The following is a 20,823-nucleotide window of genomic DNA, read 5'->3' on the forward strand; positions in this document are numbered from 1 at the left end:
GAACCTATCTCAAAAAAACCTAACATAAAAAAGGGCTGGTGGAATGGCTCAAGGTGTAGGCCCTGAGTTCAAGCCCAGTACTGCAAAACAAAACAAAACAAAACGGAAAAAACCCCCCAAAAAAACCTGAGAAATCTGAACATGAGGAAGGTCACGTAGCACTAGGGAGGGGAAAGGCACCTAACACTAGGATAAAGTAGCCAATAAAATTAAATATAACCATATATGGATTAGACCTTGCTTTTTGCTTCTGTAACCTGTTTGCAAGGGTATATAAGGTGAGACCCCTTTGTTCTCGGGGCTCAGCCTTTGGACATGAGTCCGCTGGGTCTGTGCTGGCACAATAAAACATAGGTTCCTGCTAATTGACTCAGAGTCCGGTACCTCAGCTAGCAACCTCTCGCAACAGAATAACTATTGCAACCAGACTATTAATAGTTAACCAGAATACCTCTTGTAAAGAGAGGAACCAGATTAGAGACAGTAGCCAAGATTTAATTTTCCCCTGGTCAGTCCACGATTTCAGGATTCCAGCCATTAAGAGTCACCACAGGTAAGGGGAAAATGGTAAGGAAAAGTAATGGAGGGGTTAGACAGATTAAAGTATAATATATTCACAGGTGAACTCCCATGGCAAAACCTCTCTGAACAATGAATATACCCTTAAACAATGAAAGACAGGAATGTAAAACAGGTCCTGTGGTGGGGTACTAGTGACAAGGGAGGGTGAATATAGAGGATAAAGGAGGGTGAATTTGCTCAATGTACTTTAAATACTTGCCTGAAAATAGATCCTTAAAACCTGTTGAAATCATTTTAAGTAGTGGTACTGGATTGCTGATTCCAAGTTCATGTCCAGGAGAGTAGATGATTGAAGATGCAAAGATCCCAGGATGGGGAGGGCTTAAGGAAAGAGAAGCTGGAGTATAGCTGGAGTCTAGGAATGATATAGGGCTCCACCTAGCTTTGGTCCAACAATTCTACTTTGAAATTATATTTGTGATTGGTTGGTATCTAGTCAACTTTCTCTTGAACCTGTCACCTGCCCATTTACATCCTTATCAAACAGAACATTCAGAAAGGTCAGGTCAGCTCATGCTGGTTTGGGGTGCATCACCCACGTCTTGTAGCTGTTATTTTGTTATCCTGGTAAGAAGCCTGTTAATTTTCTGAGAAGACTGCTGTTACCCATGTCCCTTTAGATATCTGCTTCTAAAGTGTCTCTCTCATCCAAGATGGAGTCACCTCTGTCATTTGTCCCCTCACAGTAGGGGAAGGGGGGGATGAGTAAGATTGATGGGGGAGGTGAACCTAACAAAGGTACATTGTAAACATATATGGAAATGTCACAATGAAACCCCCTGTACAATTAATATATGCTAATAAAAAATGTTATGCCATTGGCTGTCACACCCTGCCCTGTCCACCAGGACTGGTAACAGAGTTACAAAGTCCACTCTTTTCTATTCCCTGGTTTGTTTTCCCTGAGATACGATGTAAGAAGACTTACCAAGCAGTAGGAGAAAGTCAGAGATGATCTTGCTGCTTTCAGAATAGGATAGTGTGGCCATGATGAACCTGAGCTTGAATGAGTATCTGGAGAGCGCTGTGCATAGCCTGTTAAGGATTTGATAGTAGGGTGTTATTTAATGCTTAGACACAGTAAGCTATTTACCTATTCCTAAAATGAAGTAAACTCCTTCTTCCTCTTTCCTTTCCCTGCTTCTTCCTTTTCCCTCTCCCCTCCATCTTCTTCCTTCTTGCATATTTTTTCTGAAAAGCGAACCAGACAATTACCATTTATTTCTTATTACAATGTAATATAAAGTTGATCTTTAACAAAAGGTCAGGCTTTCCAGGTTTCAAAAAAGGGAAATTTAATTCTGTTCATAAAACTAAAGAGAAATTGTATGGCTTGAATGAGAATGGGAATTTCCCCTTCAGTGACTCTTTCTAAGAAAGGGTAACATTTAAAGTGTAGCTTGCATGGACATGTGTAACCACTGCTTGAACCTCAGAAGGAATTTGGCTCTGCAGAAGGCCTGATTTGTACCACACCATGAAGAACAGTACTGGGTGGAGTAAAGAACCTTTGGTGCTCCCAAAAAGGAGCCTTGAGTTGATTTCTCTGGTGGCCACTGGGGGAAGTTGAATGACTCTTCCTAAAGTTCCAGACACAACTATGAAACCTGCCTGAACTGGTTGCATTGGGAAATAACTGATCGTTCTTTTATTTTTTTAGCTACCCCATCCTAAACATCAGGGTTTTCTCCAAAGAGCAATTTTAGGAAGGAGTGCCAGAGACCAAGGGATAAGGAACTGATACCTCTTCAGAGTGACAAGGAGAGGGCTAGAAAGACAATGGCAATTAAACATCCCTGGTTCGTTTTTTACCCCTTGTTCCCAGGACTCTTCTGGAAGAAGCAAGGAGAGTGGATTCACGCAGGTTAGGCCAGGCTGACCTTGAAGAAGGGATCATGGGGCAGAAATGTCACAAGGTTCTCCACAGTGTTTGTGTTTTCCTGGATGCTGAGAGACTCCAGTGGCCAGTGAAGTCCCTTGGGGTTGGGGCTGTGGGCTGGAGCATGGAAGTTCTACTTCGAGCCTTGGAAGTGGTGTCAGGGGACCAGCTGAGCTTCCCTTTCTGTGGAAAAACCCAACAAAACTAGGAGAAAGGGAGCATCAGAGGCCATCTGGTAGGAAGTTACCAAAGATTTCAAAATCTACTGGTGGATCTCCAGACCAAAGATTGGGAAGCCCTGGCCTAGGAAAGCAAGCTACTGTGCTGGGGGAGATCTGGGGGGAGCAACATGGACTTCCCCAGGTCTCTTTCTGTTCTGCTTAGAAGGGCAGAAGCCATGTCTAGCTTTTTAAACTCCAGTTTGTACCCACTTGCCTCTTTTGCATCTCTTGATAGGGTGTCTCCCATTCCTACCTCCTGCTGTATTTGACTGTACCTCCTCATAGTTGGGTGCCAACTCATGCCCACAATCCTAGCTACTTGGAAGCTGAGATTGGGATGATCTCAGTTCAAGACAAAAAGTTCTTGAAACCCCATCTCAACAAATAGCTGGGTGTAGTGACATGTACAGGTCGTCCCAAGCTACATGGGAGGCTGAAATTGGGAGGATCGCAGTTCTAGGCCAGCCCAGGCAAAAAGGTTTGTGAGACCCTATCTCAACAAGGGAAGAAAAGTTGGGTGGTGTGGAGCATGCCTGTCGTCTCAGCTATGAGGGAAGCATAAGATAGGAGGATCTCTGTCCAGGCCTGCCTAGGCAAAAAAGTAAGACTCAATCTTCAAAATCACCGGAGCAAAAAGGGCTGGGTGTGTGGCTCAAGTGGTATAGCGCCTGTCTCACAAGTGCAAAGTCCTGAATTCAAACACCAGTACCACCGAAAGTAAAAAAAAAAAAAAAAAAAAATTGAAGTGTATAGCACTCAAGGTCTCATGCTTGCTAGGCAGGTGCTTATCACTTGAGACACTCCACCAGCCCTTTTCTGTGATGGGTTTTTTTCAAGATAGGGTCTCCTGAATCATTTGCCCAGAGTTGGTTTCAAATCATGATCCTTTAGATCTCTGCCTCCTGAGTAGCTAGGATTACACCAGCACCAGACTAAGTACTGTTTTTACACTGTTATCAAGAGGTGGCTTAAGCCTTTTTGGGGGATGCAGAGACTACTTTAATGAAATCATTGTTTAGTCTACAAACCATTTGTCTACATGGAAGTGTGGGGAAGAAGTCCTGTCTGGCAGTGCAGGGATCATGGGTTCTAGGCCTGCTTCTCTCTGTGTTACTGAGTTATACACACTTCCAGGAACCCTCTTCATCACCCTCAGTTTCCTCATGAGAAAGTAACGGGTTGTGTAGATTCCCCTCTGCCACTAACATTTGATGACTTAAGCTTTGCTCCCATGTACATACATATTCCATAATTTTTTAGTCAGATTAGGGCTCCTGTCCGGTGAGCCTGTTTTCCTTGGTGAGCTGATATTCTAGTCCTTTTCTTCCTCTTGTTTAAAATCTCCAGTCTTACAGATGGTGTATTTGGGCTGATTTATATGAGAGAAAATGAGAAAACTAATGATCTACTCTCATGACTCAAAGACAAGGCTCAACTGGACCCTCAACAGTGTGACCCAGCAAGGATACACTAAGCTACACCTGTCTTTTTTTTCTGGTTTAAAACAGGATGTCATTACATAGCCCAGGCTGGCCTCAAACTCACAATCCTCCTGCCTCCATAGCCTGAGTGCTAGAATTACAAGTGTGCACCACCATGCTTAAAAATATGGCTTTGTGTTTCCCTTTTCCTTTTTCTTTTAAAATCATTTCTCCTGTGTCTTAATGATTTGTGTTATTTCTACCTTCTAGCAAGTTTATTTTGCCTTCCTTATTTTCTTCAAAACTCAGCCCATGAGTAATTTTCTCTGCATGCTTTCTCTGAATACCCTGATTGAGCCATAAATGTCTCTTTCATGTTCACCAGTCTGTACCTTAAATATTCTTTATCATGTTCTTTACAACCTAATGTCATTATATCCTACAAAGCCGCCTGTTAGTCCAGTTATTGCCTGACCTCTCCAGTTGTAAAAGCACCTAGCAAGGTGTTTGGCATATTTCGATGTTGTATTAGTTAGGGTGAAACTGGATTGTTGATCCTAAGTTCATGTCCTGGTGAAGTTGACTGAAGACGCTGGAACAGGAGTTCAGAGTAAAGCAAGCACAAAGTTTATTGAAAGGATGGCAAAGCACCCTGACGGGTGGGACTTAGTGAAAAAGGTAAGCCATGGCAGCTGTGTGCATGAAGGCTTTTATCTAGTTTTTTGGTGTGCTTTTGGGGCAGACCTTGCAAGTCCCTGGATGTGGTTCTCTGATAGGTGGGCACCCATTTTTTTCTTACAGGGTCTTGGTGCGCTCTTTCTTTCCTCCCTGTCTTGGGCCTTGAGGTTAATTACTTACTTAAAATTTAATCCACTTTTTACTTAAGAGTAATTTACAGAAACTATCAATTAGAGCAGGACATAGTTTACATAGGCAATAGTAAATAGTTTACATAGATAATCTCTCTCTTATATAACAAGACAACGACCCCAAACCCAGGAGATCATTCCAGGGGCCAAACAAACCCAAATCTTTAACAAATATTCCACTTTTAAAGCCCAACCCCATCTTCTCTTCCTTGAAGCCACCTGCTCCCAGCCTGCCAAAGTGTATTTCTTTTTCAATTAACTCTGGCATTTACACTTTATAGCTACATTTTGGCCTCCCTGTCTCCCTTATTTAAGATAAAGTCACTTCTGCCATTTGCTCTCCTCACATTCCCAAAGTAATTTTTGCCATTTGCTCCCCTCATAAGAGGAACAGAACCAAGTGTTCTGTATTTATAGAATGTTCATTGATTGTACCATTGTGTATAGTATGGTAGCAAACTACTTAAGGCCCATAAACGGATGAGAGAGAGAGAGAGAGAGAGAGAGAGAGAGAGAGAGAGGTGCAGATATTTACTTTAAGGAATTGGAATTGGCCTACACATTGTAGAAGTTTGGCAGGTTCAAAATCTGTAGGGTAGGCCAACAGGCTGGAAACCCAGGAAAAGGGCTGATTATTTCACTTTGGGTCCTAAGCCAGTCTGCTGGCAGAATTCCCTGTTCCCTGGGGCAGGCAAGTCTTTTCTTTTTTGTTAATATCTTTAACTGGTTGACTGCACCTCTTCCCTCCTCCCCCTATTATGGAGGGTAATCTGTTTCCTTCACAGGTCCCTGACTTAAATATTAATCTCATTTTAAAAATGCCTTCACAGAAATATCTGAGTGCTGAAGACTAGTCAAGTTGTCACGTGTAATTAGCCACCCATATCTGTTGCTTTCTGAGTCTTGGTGAATTGACCACACAGGATATGAGAGCACCTGCTTTTTTTTGGCAGTAAAAGGTTTGAACTCAGGGTTTCATGCTCGCTAGGCAGGTGCTCTACCACTGAGTCACTCCACCAACCCATGAGGAGTTGCTTTTGAATTCCTATTTCTCCTGTACTAGTTTTCCTCTGTTTTCTTCCTTTCTCCATCTTGACTCATTTTAAGAAATTCGTATAGAGGTGCTAGCAATGGCACTTTGTAGCTAAGCACTGCTGGAGAGTCAAGGGGGCCCTGGCTGTTAGGCATTTCCTGTTAGCCCTCTCTCTTTTTTCAATTTATTTTTACCTCTCATTATTTAACTAGGCATGATATTACACACTTGAGACTATAAACTGCCAAAGGTTTATCTAATCTCTGTGCTTTTATTTTCCTTCTCTTGAAACGGTTTTGGCCATGGTGTGGTAAGACAGCAATGGAGCACCAGAACTCATGCTTTTATTGTAGCAAACTGGAAGAGTTTATTCTAGAAGCATTACCTTATCTGAACATTTGCAGCCATTATTGTAACTGGTAAAGTTAAATAGATTTTTTAAAAGAATTATTATTGTATTTGCAAAGTGAGCCCATTAAAAAAAGTATGTAAGATAAAGACTAAGTAAATACAATCTGAGAGGTAGACTAGTTTGTTTTCTAAAATTTCTTTATACACATAATTTATTAAAGTCCTCATTATAAATGATTTAAAATTTCTCTTTATCTCTATCTACTCCTGTCCTATTACCTTCCTGAGAACCGTAATCACTAATAATTTGATGTTTATCCTTCTATCCAATTTATAGACACACACAGCACTCTTACATAAACATAAATAAGACCATATGTAGTCATCATTCAAAATATGATGATTTATTTATTTACGTTTAAATGTCTCCATGCTCTTTCCATGTGAGCATCTCCATGTCGACCTTACGGCATTAAACAGTTGCACAGTGAAGGCATCATTAGGGGAAGGAAATTAACACTTCCCCAAAATTTATTTCCAAATTTTGCCGAGTAAACCACGAGATTAAAAGCGAGCATCTGAGAGCCGGGTACTACCGTTACCCACGTTACCCCACTTTGGGGAAGGGATGTGGGCAGAGCCCTGGCCAGGTCCCCCTCGAGGCCCTTTCCCAGTTCCGGGCGCACGCTGGGTCGCGGTGGCCAGGGACAGCCGGGCCTGAGGAAAGGCCGAGGCGTCAGCCCGGGGCCACAAATGAGCCGCCGACGACACCGGACCTGAGCGGCCACATCCGGCTACAGAGGCCGGCAGAGGCGGGTGGCGGGCGAGCGCGGTCCCGTCCGCCCCGGCTCGGGCGCAGCGGGCGCGGCGGCGCGGGGAGGAGGCGCGTGGCCGCGCACAGCAGGGGGCCGAGCGCGCGCTCGCTCCGCGACTCTGCTCGGCCGCTGCCCAGCGTCCTCTCTGCGCCCCGCTTCGCCGCGACCAGGTACCGTCCCCGCCCCGCCCGAGCGGCCACTCGGTTCTCCTGAGCGGGCAGTGGCAGCTTGGCAAACTGAGTCCCCACTCCCCTATTCTCCCCCCCCACCCCCGTCTCCTTCCCCCTCCCAAAAAACAGGCAGAGGCCGGCTGGGAAGCGGCCTTTGCTTTTCAGTGTATACTTGGGTTGCTAGAATGCGCCGGTGAAAGTTTAGAGAAGCTTATACTCTCTCTTCAACAAAATTAGAGATAAGGGCAAAAGAGTTTCTGCTGGGTATTGAGGGGGTGGGGGGGAGAGGGAGGGGGCGGAGTGGGTGGTGAGGGAGGGGGTGGGGGCAGGGGGGAGAAATGAACCAAGCCTTGTATGCACATATGAATAATAAAACAATAAAAAAAAAAGAAAGTTTAGAGAAGCTTGAAGAAAGCTGAGGCTACGTATGTGTGCAGGAGCGAAACTGAAGAGGAATTTCACAGAAAACCATGCGGTCTTCTTTCTCCATCCGCTTACAACGCACAAAAACATCCTCTGGAGTGGAACTTGCAGATCGGAAGCCTAGGACATTGGCTGGGAGGTGGTACAAGTTAGTTCTCAGCCTGGCTCCGATGGCTCACACCTGTAATCCTAGCTACTTGGGAGGCTGCCAGCAAGAGGATCACAGCCCTGCAAATAGTTCTTGAGACCTTATCTTGAAAAATACCCAGCAGGAAAAAAGGTCTGTTGGAGTGGCACATGTGATAGAGCGCCTGCCTAGCAAGTGTGAGACCTAGAGTTAAAACCCCAGTTCTGTCCCTTAAAAAAAAAAAAAAAAAAATTCTCAGAGGCCAGCTAAGCTGGGGCTTTGAAAATCTCAGCGCAAGACAGGTCTTTCAGAGAGCATCCCCACTCCCCTCCTCCACCATTGCCCAGTTCACAGGTGAGAAGTTTGAGCATCAGTAGATGGCTTGTTTGCAGTTCTTGGTAGTCAGGTCTAATAGTCCAGCCAGCACACGAGGTCCTAAGCTTTGCTTATAAATAACAAACAAATATGAAAACAACTCTTTACATCCATTGTGAGCCCAGGTGTTCAGTCCAGTCAGTAACAGTATTGGAACTTTAAGTCCATCTTCGTGGTTGCTGCTGCTTTCAGGTGCTTGCCCACCCGGCGTCCATGGCCCAGAGCACTGCAACTGGACAAAGACTTCGGAGATCCTGGGAACTGAGCTAAACCGAAGAAAACAGGGCTTACCTAAGTGGAGGGGAAGAAGGGCAATTGGGTGAGGGGAAAGGCTAGACCTGAGAGGAGGGTGAGCACTAGCTCTTGTTCTTAAAAGTGGTTGCCTGATTGTGCACCCGCGGTAGGGCAGATGGTGGAGGGCTTTGAACCTGACTGCCACAGGGAATAAGGCACACTGGGGAACTGGCTGGAGGAGGGCTCTTAGGAGACTCACCTACGCGGAAGCCAGCACTTTACCAGGAATTTACTTCCTGGTGGGCATATTAGCTGAGATCCACTACTGCAGGACTCTGTCATTTAGAAGGAAATCAAGATTTAAATATTGCTGTTGAAGAAGGGATGCTTATAGGGCTTATAGGGGAAGGTATTCTAGTTCAATAACAGGAAGACTTTTCTTCCCTGGTTGTGTATAAATAAGAAAAATAATTACAAAAACACTGTTCTCAGTGCTCTATGAAAATGAGTTCATTTACTTCTCAGGACACGTGAGGAATTTGTTGCTATTTTTGTCAATTAATTTTACAGATGTCCAAGGTAGGTAGCTTCCAGGCTGAGGCGGAGTGGAAGAAGGCTGAGGTCCCAGGATATTCAACCTCTGATTGTGTGAACTTAGCTTCTCCACGCCTTAGTTTCCTTACCTGTGACCTGCGTGCTGCATCCCTCCCTCCCCGTGAGACCATGAATGTTCAGGTGCTTTGCACACCGTGCATTCTGATGCCAATAGAAAATGTTAGTATTTATGTAAAGGAGAGATGTGCTTCCAAGGCCAAATCTCAACTAGAAAAATGATGGGCTTGGACTGACTTGTAGAATTGAGTGGGCTTGCCACTCACCAGAGGCAAAGATACACTCATAATTATGGGCTCTGGAGTTAGATAAACTTATGTCAGAATCCCAGAGCCCTGCCACTTGGTAGCTCTGTGACCTGAGACAAGTCTCTTAGTGTTTCTGAAACTGCATTATCTCACCATCTTCAGTTTATTCTTATGTAAGATGTGCTTAGTAATACATGCCTCATACAGTTACAAGGATTAAATGAGATGCACTTACTATAACGCCTCAAAAAATGTCAGAGGGCTCTGTTTTTTATGAGTCTTCTTTTCCATCTTCCTTCAGCTATTGTAATTGCCCCCCACACAGCCCCTGGGAAGCGCAGCATGTGTGAGGGACTGATCAAGAGGTATGTAGCTGCCATGGTGCTGAGTGCTGCTGGAGATGCCTTGGGGTACTTCAATGGGAAGTGGGAGTTCCTTCGGGACGGGGAGAAGATTCACCAGCAGTTGGCCAAGCTGGGCGGCTTGGATGCCATAGACGTGGGCCGGTGGAGAGTCAGCGATGACACCGTGATGCACCTGGCCACAGCAGATGCCCTCCTGGAAGCTGGAAAATCCCCAAACTTGGCTCGCCTGTACTCTCTCCTAGCCAAGCATTACCAGGACTGCATGGAAGACATGGATGGCCGGGCCCCTGGTGAGTGCAGCCAGTAGGACAGGAGAAGAATAAAACAGGCCCGAGGAAATGGGTAGCAATGTGATGGAAGCTGAGGGGGAGACTCAAGGGTTAGAGCACCTGCCTAGCAAGCTGAAGGACCTGCTCAAAGCCCAGGTGAGGGAGGGTTGTTGATGGAGACTGAACTATCAAGGAAACAGTAGTGTCTGCAGTTGTAATAAATAGGAACAATCTAAATATCCTGTAATTTACTTAATTATGGCAACACATTTGCAACTATGTAAAATTATGCAGATGAGTAGTTACTGATACAGAAAGTATTATACATAAAGTGAAAAATAGGCTTCAGGGCTGGGGTCGTGGCTGAAGTACACAGTACCTGCTTAGGAAACATAAAACCCTGAGTTCAAACCCCAGTACTGCTCCCAAAACAGAAAAAGTAGGCTTCACAACAGTGTATATGTTACGGGTCTATTGTCATTAAAAATACACGTGCAACTCTGCTGGGAGAGGACTGGAAGCACATACACAAAGATAGTGATTTTATTTAAGTGATGGGAATATTTACAGTTTATTTTCCATATGCTTCTTTGTATTTTCCAAGTTTTTGTAATGAACAAATGCAAAGAAAAACTCTGTGTGTGTGTGTGTGTGTGTGTGTGTGTAACACTTGGGAGGTTGTGGCAGGATGGCAAGTTCTAGGCCAGTCTGGACTACATAGCAAGACCCTGTCTCAAACACATAAATAAATAAATAAAAGAAAGGAAAGAGAAATGGAAAGTGTTCCTCTTCAGGCTCCAGTTCTGCTAACAAGTGGTTCTTGCCCACTTTAGGGACTTGTCTTGGCCACTCAGACAACCAGGTGATTTTTGACATTTTCCCCCCCATCCAACTGACCTCTCCCTCCTGTATTAGTCTGTTAGGGGTACCATAACAACATGCCATAGACTGGGCGACTTAAACAACAGACATGTATTGTCTTGTAGTTCTGGTTGCTAGAAGTCTAAGTCAGCATGTTGGCAGATTTGGCCTCTTCTACCTTCTTGGCAACCATCTTGTTGGGTCCTCATGTGGTCTTTCTTCTCTGCACATGTATCCCTGCTGTGTCTGTGTGCTCATGTCCCTCATAAGAAGAGGCTGCAACAGTTTGACAGATTGGAACATACTTCACCCTTCTGGCCTTTTTTGAGCTTAATCAGCTCTTCAGAGGTCCTAGCTCCAAACTGAATGCTGGGTTTTAGGGCTTCGACATATGAACACAGTTTAGCCTCAAATACCTCCTGATGAAAAGCTCCCCACCACCTTACCCAGGGGCCTCTCCCGACCCCAGGGATTAGCCTTAGCAGCCACTCTCTCTTCACTTTTAGCATCCCAGATCTCCATTTGTCATGTACAGTGTTTCTTTTTTCAGCTGTGTCATCTATGAACATTGTATGAGTAAACCGCCCAACAAGAGAACAATGATACTTCATTACATAGTGTGCTGTTGCCTTTGCTTGGATCCATGTATGTTCACAACTTGCCAGGACAGTAGGCAAGTGGGACAAGCCTGCTCATGCCACTGTCAGGTAGGGGACTGCCAACTCCACTGCTTCTCATTTGAACTCAGTGCTTCACTCTAGAATTTATGGTCTCTTTCTGATATTCAGGAACTCCAGTTGTCAGATTATTATTATTTTTCTGGGCAGGTTATTTTTTAGAGCCTTGTACTTCCTGAGAAAGCGCTCTACCTACCACCTGGGCAGTGCTGTCTAGGTTTTATACTTTTGCCTGGGCTAGCTTCTGACTTCAATCTGCTTCTGACCTCGATCCTTCTCGTGTAATTTGGATTATAGGTGTGCACCTCCCCCCACCTTGTTTGTTTGTTTGTTTTTTGTTGGTACTCAGGGCTGAAAGCTTGCTAGGCAGGTGGTCTACCACTTGAGCCATGCCCTTTTTTCTTTGGCTATTTTTTGGGGGTAGGGTCTTGTGTTTTTGCTTGGAACAGTCTGGACTGCAGTCCTCCTATTTGTGCTTACCACACAGCTCACATGGCAGATATGCATCACTACACCCAGCTATTGGTCTCACTAATTTTTTGCCTGGGTTGGCCTTGAACTTTGATCCTTCCAGTCTCTGCCTCCTGAGTAGCTGGTATTATAGGCATGAGCCTCAGCACCTGGCCGCTGCTTTTTTTTTTTTTTGAGATGGGGTCTGGCTAATTTTATTGACTGGTCTAATCTGGCCTTGAAGCACAATCCTTGAATCTCTTCCCATGAAGCTGGGATTATAGGTGTATGCTACCACGCCAGACTTCTTGACTTTCCCTTTCTGTCAGAGAAACTTGGAGACAGTTTAGTTCTTCCTTCCTGCTGGTGCCTTTGCTTTGGTGACACTGACCCCATGCCCTATCTGACTTATCCCCAGGTGGTGCCTCTGTGCAGAATGCCATGCAGTTGGAGCCCAACAAACCTAATGGTTGGAGAATTCCCTTCAACAACCATGAGGGTGGCTGTGGTGCTGCCATGCGGGCCATGTGCATTGGTCTCAGGTTCCCTCACGACAGCCAGCTGAGCGTACTGATCCAGTTGAGCATTGAGAGTGGCCGGATGACCCACCACCACCCAACAGGCTACCTGGGAGCCCTGGCGTCGGCTCTTTTTACAGCCTATGCTGTGAATGGAAAACCGCCCCATCAATGGGGAAAAGGCCTAATGGAGGTGCTTCCAGAAGCTAAGAAGTACATTGTCCAGTCAGGCTACTTTGTGGAGGAGAATCTTCAAAACTGGTGAGTCCGCAAGTACATGCCCCTGCTGGGATATGGGTGACTCTGCGTGTGCATGTACACCAAGCATGTGTGCCTGGGATTCAGATATTACAGCAGCCATCACAGTTCTCACCACCCAGTCCCCTCCTGGCCCACCCGATAAGGATTTAAGCTCTCTCCTAGCCATGGTTGCCCTAAGTAGCCAGGAGGACCCTCACTGAGTAGTGTAGCTGCAGCATCTCCCTGCTCTGTGTTCTGACTTTCTATAATTTTTGTGGCCATCCTATGCTGAGATTTACTTTCTTAGTTATTTGCTACTGCCCTGGAACTTGTTTTTTCCAGTATTATCTTGACATGAATAATATTTTGAAATCCTTATTTAGAATGCCCAAGAGATAAGTTTTTCCACTAGCTAATAAACAAATGGTAAGGCCACATGTTCCCCTTTTTTGTGGGTTCACTTCACATTCTCTTTCTTAGAATGAAAAGGTCCTGAGGCTTTCTGCTGAAGTCACCCATGGCTGTGATGTCCCAAAGGTTCCCCTGGATACTTGACATTACTTTCAACCCCTAAAGGCAAACATTTATTTCCTACCCTTTAACTTGATAAGAATATTCCTTATTTAGCAACTGGATCAGTGTCTTATTTATGCAGATGATTGGCAAAAAAAATTTGTGAAATGAATGGCTCTTAGAGCTAACTTTGATTTTCTTAGGTAGTTCATACAGGTACAAGTAGTTGAAGTCATTTTGTACTTATCTGTTCTCATATCCACCTGGTGCTTTTCATTATAGCTTTTGACTTTGGTTTTTCAACTGACTATGGAATTTTTTCTTTCCTACAGGTCCTACTTCCAAAATCAATGGGAAAAGTACCTGAAACTTCGCGGGATTTTGGATGGCAAGTCAGCCCCCACCTTCCCACAGCCCTTCAGTGTAAAGCAGAGGGATCAGTTCTACCATGCCCTGAGCTACTCTGGCTGGGGTGGCAGCAGTGGGCACGATGCCCCCATGATCGCCTATGATGCCATCCTTGCCGCAGGGGACTCGTGGAAGGAGCTCGCCCACCGAGCCTTTTTCCATGGCGGAGACAGTGACTCCACAGCAGCCATCGCTGGCTGCTGGTGGGGAGTTATGCATGGTTTTAAAGGAGTAAGCTCCTCCAACTATGAGAACCTAGAGTACAGACACCGGCTGGAAGAGACAGCTAGGGCTTTGTATTCTCTTGGATCGGAGGAAGATGCTGTAACCAGCCTTTAGGGAGAAGTGAGGTTCACTACTAGTGGTTTCTTCTTCCCTCAGAGTTCCTTTTCTGCTTAGTCTTTTCAGTTTTTCCAAAGTCAACAATCTTAACCTTGTTCTCAGGGAGTTTTGAGATACAAGTCCCTTGGGTACCTTGAGCTCAGTCTTTCCAGACTCATCTTGTTCTACCTGAATTTATCCCTCTTATAAAGGAGAATCCTTTATAATTATTTTTTTCCCTTGCACTGGGGTTTGAATTCAAGGCCTCACACTTGCTAGGCAGGTGCTCTTACACCTTGAGCCACTCCACCAGCCCTTTTTTGTGATGGGTTTTTCAAGGTAGGGTCTAAAGAACTATTTGCCCAGGGCTGCCTTCAAATCACACTCCTCCTGATCTCTGCCTCCTGAGTAGCTAGGATTACAGGCATGAACCACCGGCACCTGGCTGGAAGGTCCTTTATTATTATTGATGGGGGCAGTGTTTCACACGCTGGAAATCTCCTGGCCTTCTGTTTTTGTCTTCACTTTATCATATGATTGTTCTAAAAGGTTTTTTTTTTTTTCCTGTTTTAGTTCTGTTGGGTCCCCTATATGCGCCCCCCGCCGCCCCCCAAGTGGACTCTGAAGCAAAGATCTGAGTACAAAGGGTTTATTTGGAAGGCGATTCCAGGAGCACCAGTAGGAGAATGGGGAAGTGAGATGGCGGGGAAGAGGGTGTGTGAATGACTAGGTTTCCACTGTGGGTGGCTGGAGCACAGTCCATCTGGGTCCACTGCCTAAGCCATAGTTGTCCCACCTAAAGTATGTTATTACTAACGACCACTTGATTGGTTGAGGACCACTCCTGGGAATGCTCACTCTCTGGTACTTCTAAGCTTGCCTTTTGAGCAAGCCATACATGAACGTCTTCAGGTAAAGACTCAAAGATGCTTGCAGTGGCAAGCTGTAAGGTGCATGAGATCTGTAAGGGGCACAAGGGGATCCTAACAGCATCTGCTGGGCTGTTTTACCTCCTGATATCCTTTGACTATATCATCTTTTTTCCTTGTTGCAGCTGGATTTCTGCAGTTCACATTACACAAGCCTAAGCAGATGTTTTTGCTAGCTGCTCTCAGTACTTTCTGCATCATGGCCTTTAGCACCTTACCTGTTTTCTTATTTTCTATTTGCCTATCTGAATTCTCCTCTAACAGAACCTAGCACATAGTGGACACCTAATGTGTATTAAACAAATGTAAATAACTAGTCTCCTATCTGTGCCTTCCTCATGACTCTTCAGAGTTATCTTTACACATTACAAATCCATGATAGTGAACTTCTAGTCAGGTTCCAATGAGTACATCAACCCCTTTCTTTGCCTCTTGATGCTCTTCTCTCTCCTTTTCCACCTGGTAGGGTGAGAAATAAGATGCCACAGTCCCCTCTGTGTGGTCACCTCAGTCACCCAGGAGGCCTCCTTCACTTGGCTTGTTGCTGGGGATGAGGCTGGACACTCCTTTCAGTATAGCCACAGAACTATGGCTCCCTGTGATTTATCCTTCAGGTCCTGGGTGTTCAGCTGGGGCAGGGAAGGAGGTCTGATAACAGCAGGCTGGCTGTCTCTGAGTCCATCCTCTAGGGATCTGTCTGTCCAAGTCCTTCAGTCTCTTTAAAGTGTGGTGGAGGAGACACAGGGAGCTGGGGGGATGGTGTTAGCATCTTTGTTTTCTGGTATACGGCTTTAGCTACATTTGGAGATAACAGGAAAAGACTCTTCAGAGATCCTATTCTGTTTGCTGATTCTCAGTTTTCATTACAGGCACACTTCAAAAGATTTAGGCTTTCAGACACCTTTTCTCAACTCTCAGAACCTCCCCCAAACTTCACACTGAACTGGTGGCCTTTGTTCCTAATTCTTTGGAAAATAGAAGCAACTGGAAGAGGACAGTTGTATTCTCCCTGCCTGTTCACCTGGACCCGGGCTCAGGGTCTGTGCCCTTTTTCCTAATGAGAGAGAGAGAGAGGGAGAGGGAGAGAAAGGAGAGGGAGAGTGAGGGAGGATAAGAGAATGGATGGGAAACAGAGAAAGAGATAAACTTAATTCTTTGCAAAATATTAGAGCATATCAATAAACATAGTGTGACACACACAGTATAAATTGGTCCGTTTATTAAGCTAACATGTAAGCGCACTGAAAAAACAGAATAGGTCTTTATGTAACAGTACAGGGATTGATGGTATTTTTTGACCTGCTATGTTATGGTGGTTAATTTTCTTTCTTTGTTATCTAAGATTACTAGATGTTGTCTAGAAGTCTTGGAAATAATTTCTTTTAGGGTCTGCAAAATTAGCATTGGCCTCATTCACCCTTTGATCTTCGTCAACCATACTTTCCATTTGTTCTTCATTCTTTGCCTCTCTGGAGTAAGTAAACTTTTTTTTTTTTTTTAAACAGGAATGGAGGCTCTGATGATTTCACTATCCAAGCAGCCTACTAGACCAACTCGAGGAATGGCTGCTTGGGGCCTGGTAAAGGAGTCCAGATAGGGACTGGGGAGACAGCCTTACCATTTTTCTTCATATTTTGGGTTTGGAACTTGGGAGGAATGACATCTAAGGAGGCTATTTCCATCTGGGTATGGAAAAAGAAGATAGGAGGAAGACAATATTTCTGTGTGACAGGCTGTTCACAACAACCTACTAACAAATGAATAAATTGGTCTCCCAGAAGTTACCATCTATCTAAAGTCATATAGCTAGGATGAGATGCAGCTGGGCTCTAAACCCAGGTTCATCTCTACAAGAGACAGGAGAAAATCAAACCAAAGCACTTTTTTCTACTTTCCTACACCACTTAATACTTCTGACAGCAAATGGAAGATGGGGTGGGGCGGGGGGGCGTCCCCACCAACCAAGTCTCCAGGGACACCAGCTGATTGACCTCTAACTCCATTCTGATGCTGTCTACCTAGAGTTAGCATCTGATCCACAAGTTGAGGTCTCAGTCTCACAAGACTGCCGTACTTCAGATGCCAATCACAAATTCAGATCATGACCTGTGCTTCTGACTAACTGACTAAATCAGAGTTCCCACAATGCCCTTCTCAGGTTCACTTAATTTGCTGAATCAGCTCACAGAGCTCAGGGATGTACTTATGTTTGGCAGTTTATTATAAAGGTTACAGATGAAGAGCAGAAGGAGGTGATGCACAGGGTGAGGCACGTGGGAAGGGATGTGGATCCTTCATATCCTCTCCAGAAGGCCATCCTCTAGCAATCTCCACATGTTCAACAGTTTGGAAGCTCTCCAAAGTCAGACCTTTTGGGGTTTTATTGAGGCTTCATTATATGCACATGATTGATTACATCATTGACCAATGGCAGTCCACTCAACTTCTTCTTTCCCCTCCTGGGAGTTGGGGGTATGTAAAAGTTCAACCCTCTAATCACATGATTGGTTCCCCTGGCAACGAGTCTCCCTTCTGAGGCTATCCCGGAGCCCAGCAATTACCTCATTACAACAAAAGATGCTACCACTACTCAGGAAATCACAAAGGACATAGGAACTCTGTGTCAGGAACTGGAGTCTAAGATCAAATATTAGGACAAATGATTATCTGAGTGCTTTTACCTACAAGGGTTTTTAGGAACTCTGTTAGGAACTGGGGACAGAAAACAAATATATATTTATTGGGTCACAATATTACAGTCTCCAAAGGCTTTTCTCTTTGTATACCGTCATACTCTCTTTGTTAACTGTAAGTATTAGAAAATCATTCCTAAAAGGCAGAATGAAACCCAGGGGTAAGATGGTGATGGCAGTAGTCTATGACCTGTCCTTTGCCTTCCAACAACCAAGGGGTGAGGTCAGAAAGCTTGTGGGTTTGAGATCACATCTGGCCACAGAGTAGGAAGAGGGTAGAACTGAGTCAGGCAAAGTTGTGAAATGGGAATGTCTTCACTCTCAGCACCTCTTTCCCCTTCAGAGGACTTCCTCTCCCCTTCAGAGGACTTCCTCTTCATTCTTCTCCTTGGCCACTAACATGCCCCACCCAATGCTTAGACCCATGATATAGGCTTCTCCCCATGCTGTGTTTGGTTATACCTGCTACACATGGCAAGGCTCCTACTTTCCCTTTTGAGGCCTCAGTGCCATTATCTGTACTGGGTGGCTGACCCACTCAGGGTCTCTGGGCTTGGGTCTCATGGACTTTTAACTGTGACACTCAAAAGAACAAGAGTCTCAAGAGAGGTCACGTGAAATTGGGGACAGATGGAAGAAAGAATCCTTAAGTCTTCCTCATCAACAGAGCTGTGGTTAAAGCTTATGTTTATTAATAGAGATAATGCTTCAAACCAGTTCCCTATCATTTTGGCTGGGATATCGACAATCTTCCTCCATTGCCAATGCCAGCAAGTGAAGGTGACACAGTGTACCTACCATCCCCCTTCAGGGGCTGGTTGTGTCTTCTTCATGTAAATCTTCCTTCTGAAACACATTTATTAAGGCTTAGTTAAATAAAAACTGAAGGGCTGGTGGAGTGGCTCAAGTGGCAGAGTGCCTGCCTAGCAAGCATGAGACCCTGAGTTCAAATCCCAGTACAACCAAAAACAACAAAACTGAAATCCATATTAGTATAAGTGACAAGTGGATAGATAAGGCAGGAACAGAGAAGATGAAACCTGAGCAAATAAAATTGGGAAACATGACCTTGGGCAAACAAAATCTCCAGCTGGATAATTTCCACTGGAGACTACTGAGTGGAGGTGACATTTGGGTGAGCTTTCTGGAGTCCCTCTTTCACCACCCCTGAATCAGTGTTCACACCTCTGTCCATTTTCCCTACTACAGGAACATGGGATAGACTATGTAACTAGACTTTGTGACATTTTACAGAGAATCTGCTACCAGACCTATCGGTGACCCCTCTGAACCTCAGATTTTTGAATACTGGGGTAAGTTGAGATTACTACTTCCTACCTGAGAGTTGTGGTGAGGTTGAGAGTAAGTAACCCATGTTTAGTGCAGTGGATAAGGATGTGGTCACTGGTGGCAGTTTCTCAGATTAAAATCCTTGCTGTGTCACTTCATGTAGCCTTGAATAAATTATTTAATCTGACTGTGCCTCTGTTTGTACATGCATTAAATGGATCTAATAATAGCACCTACCTTATAGAATTGTATGTTTTATGTAGAATAGCATCTAGCATGTGATAACAAACAAAAGGAAAAAATGTCAACCTATGCTACCTATATATTGTTGATGTCTTTTTTTTCCCCTTTTTTAATTTATCTGGTGTTTTCTTTCTGCCAGTCTGTCCTGAAATAGGGACTCCGGGAAACCCCCAGACTCATATTTCAAGCCAGCCAGCTTCTTATGCAGTTTGGGAAACTGTTTTTTTTTTTTTTCAGTAGCATTTCACACCCAATGATAGGCCTACAAGATCCATGAATAATTTTACTTTGAAGGTAGGAGATCTCAGGGAATGAACACTAAACCATAGAATTTTAGCATGAAACTCTTACTCATTCTAAAGCTACAAATAATTTTCAGTCCCTGTTAATACTTGGAGGCTTGAAGTTACCTGGGGGACAAACAAATTCTCTGTTCAGGTAAAGCTACAAGTGGCCTTTTGTCTGGGGAAATGTAAAGCAGGTGTCTACCTATTCTTTCTGGGAAAGCAGAACAGGAGTATCATTGCTTTTAAAGGGAAGGTAGGGGCTGGGGAGGTAGCTCAGTAGTACAGCACTTGCCTAGCATACACCGTGCCTTGGGTCTGATGCCCAGACCCACACAAAAAAGAAAGCTAAAGTTATGTGGCTTGGAATACAGAGCATGTCATACTCTTTTTCTCCATAACAATTTGGATTTGCCCTAGGTGGAAATAAGTTCACTGCATACTTGTTGTCAATCTATCTTAGTCTGATGAGACTGAATACTTCCTTCTACCAAGTTATAGAAAGTGGACTTAACTACCTATAGCCAGGTGCTAGGGACAACAGAAACCTAGGATTCACTGCCAGTCAGTCCGTCAAGGATCAGGAACATTGCCTGGGGTAGACAGAGTTTCATCTGCATCTGTGGTGCCTACTTGCACACAGCTGAGGCCCCAATAAGTGACCTGCCCTGGGTTTTATACACTAGAGACACATGAGTCACTGGGCTAAAGCATGGAAGGACATCCTATTTCTGGAAAGGGGGAGGCAGGAGGACTACCACAGGGCCCAGGTTGTTTTGGCCAATTCCCTGCTATTTCAGGATGCTGCACTCCAGAACATTCTGCAATTATTCTTGAGAACTACAAACATGAAAAGGGGAGAACTGGGTCAGCCCAAGGCAACTAGACAATTGTCCTGCACTATGTGTATTATGACTTCTGAGGTGTGTATGTGAGTGTGTGTGTGTGTGTGTGTGTGTGTACATGTACATGTGTTCACATGTAGAACATACAGGACATCAGGAGGGAAGCTTCCAAAATCATGCTCTTGGCCTAGATTGAAGAGGAAGTTGGTAAAAGATTGGGCTTCCTGAAAATCCTAGGATAGGTTAGGCACTAAAATTTCACTATACATTGTATATAATGGGATTCTATAAACCTTTAAAAAAAGAACAAGGAGCTCCAAAATATTTTGTTTAGAGTGAAAAGTAATGTTCAAAAGAGTTTGTGTAGTGAGCCAAAACTATAAAAATCAAAAGAGGGTTGAGACAAACTGGACACCAGTGGCTCACACCTGTAATCCAAGCTACTCATGAGGCAGAGATTAGGAGGATCATGGTTCGAAGCCAGCCAGGGCAGAGAGTGAGAGTTCATGAGACCCTATCTTAAAAATACCCAACACAAAATGTCTGGTGAAGAGGCT

At 44.5% G+C, this 20,823-nt stretch overlaps 1 protein-coding gene across 5 annotated transcripts; it reads left to right on the top strand.

Annotated features, from left to right (window-relative positions):
- The first annotated feature begins 457 nt into the window (after positions 1-457).
- On the top strand, positions 458-19,081 carry Adprh (ADP-ribosylarginine hydrolase). Of its 5 annotated transcripts, none has more exons than XM_074073222.1 (4): positions 458-553; positions 9,662-10,015; positions 12,401-12,761; positions 13,586-19,081. In XM_074073222.1, exons 2-4 carry the CDS (start codon positions 9,703-9,705, stop codon positions 13,998-14,000), a joined length of 1,089 nt encoding a protein of 362 aa, XP_073929323.1. In that variant the 5' UTR covers positions 458-553; positions 9,662-9,702; the 3' UTR covers positions 14,001-19,081. The 5 variants fall into 5 exon arrangements, with proteins under 5 accessions (XP_073929323.1, XP_073929325.1, XP_020032127.2 ...); XM_020176538.2 differs by lacking the exon at positions 458-553 and adding an exon at positions 7,190-7,341; XM_020176541.2 differs by lacking the exon at positions 458-553 and adding an exon at positions 11,406-11,562 and having other exon boundaries at positions 9,876-10,015.
- Positions 19,082-20,823: the final 1,742 nt, after the last annotated feature.

Source organism: Castor canadensis, chromosome 5, assembly GCF_047511655.1.
Source record: "Castor canadensis chromosome 5, mCasCan1.hap1v2, whole genome shotgun sequence".
Taxonomy (NCBI): domain Eukaryota; kingdom Metazoa; phylum Chordata; class Mammalia; order Rodentia; family Castoridae; genus Castor; species Castor canadensis.

What these genes read in the sequence shown, in the direction of transcription:
- Adprh (XM_074073222.1), top strand. Translation starts at nt 9,703, where the DNA reads ATGTGTGAGGGACTGATCAAGAGGTATGTAGCTGCCATGGTGCTGAGT. An exon ending in CATGGATGGCCGGGCCCCTG is followed by an intron (nt 10,016 to 12,400) that starts GTGAGTGCAGCC and finishes ACTTATCCCCAG; the next exon opens with GTGGTGCCTCTGTGCAGAAT. An exon ending in GAGGAGAATCTTCAAAACTG is followed by an intron (nt 12,762 to 13,585) that starts GTGAGTCCGCAA and finishes TCTTTCCTACAG; the next exon opens with GTCCTACTTCCAAAATCAAT.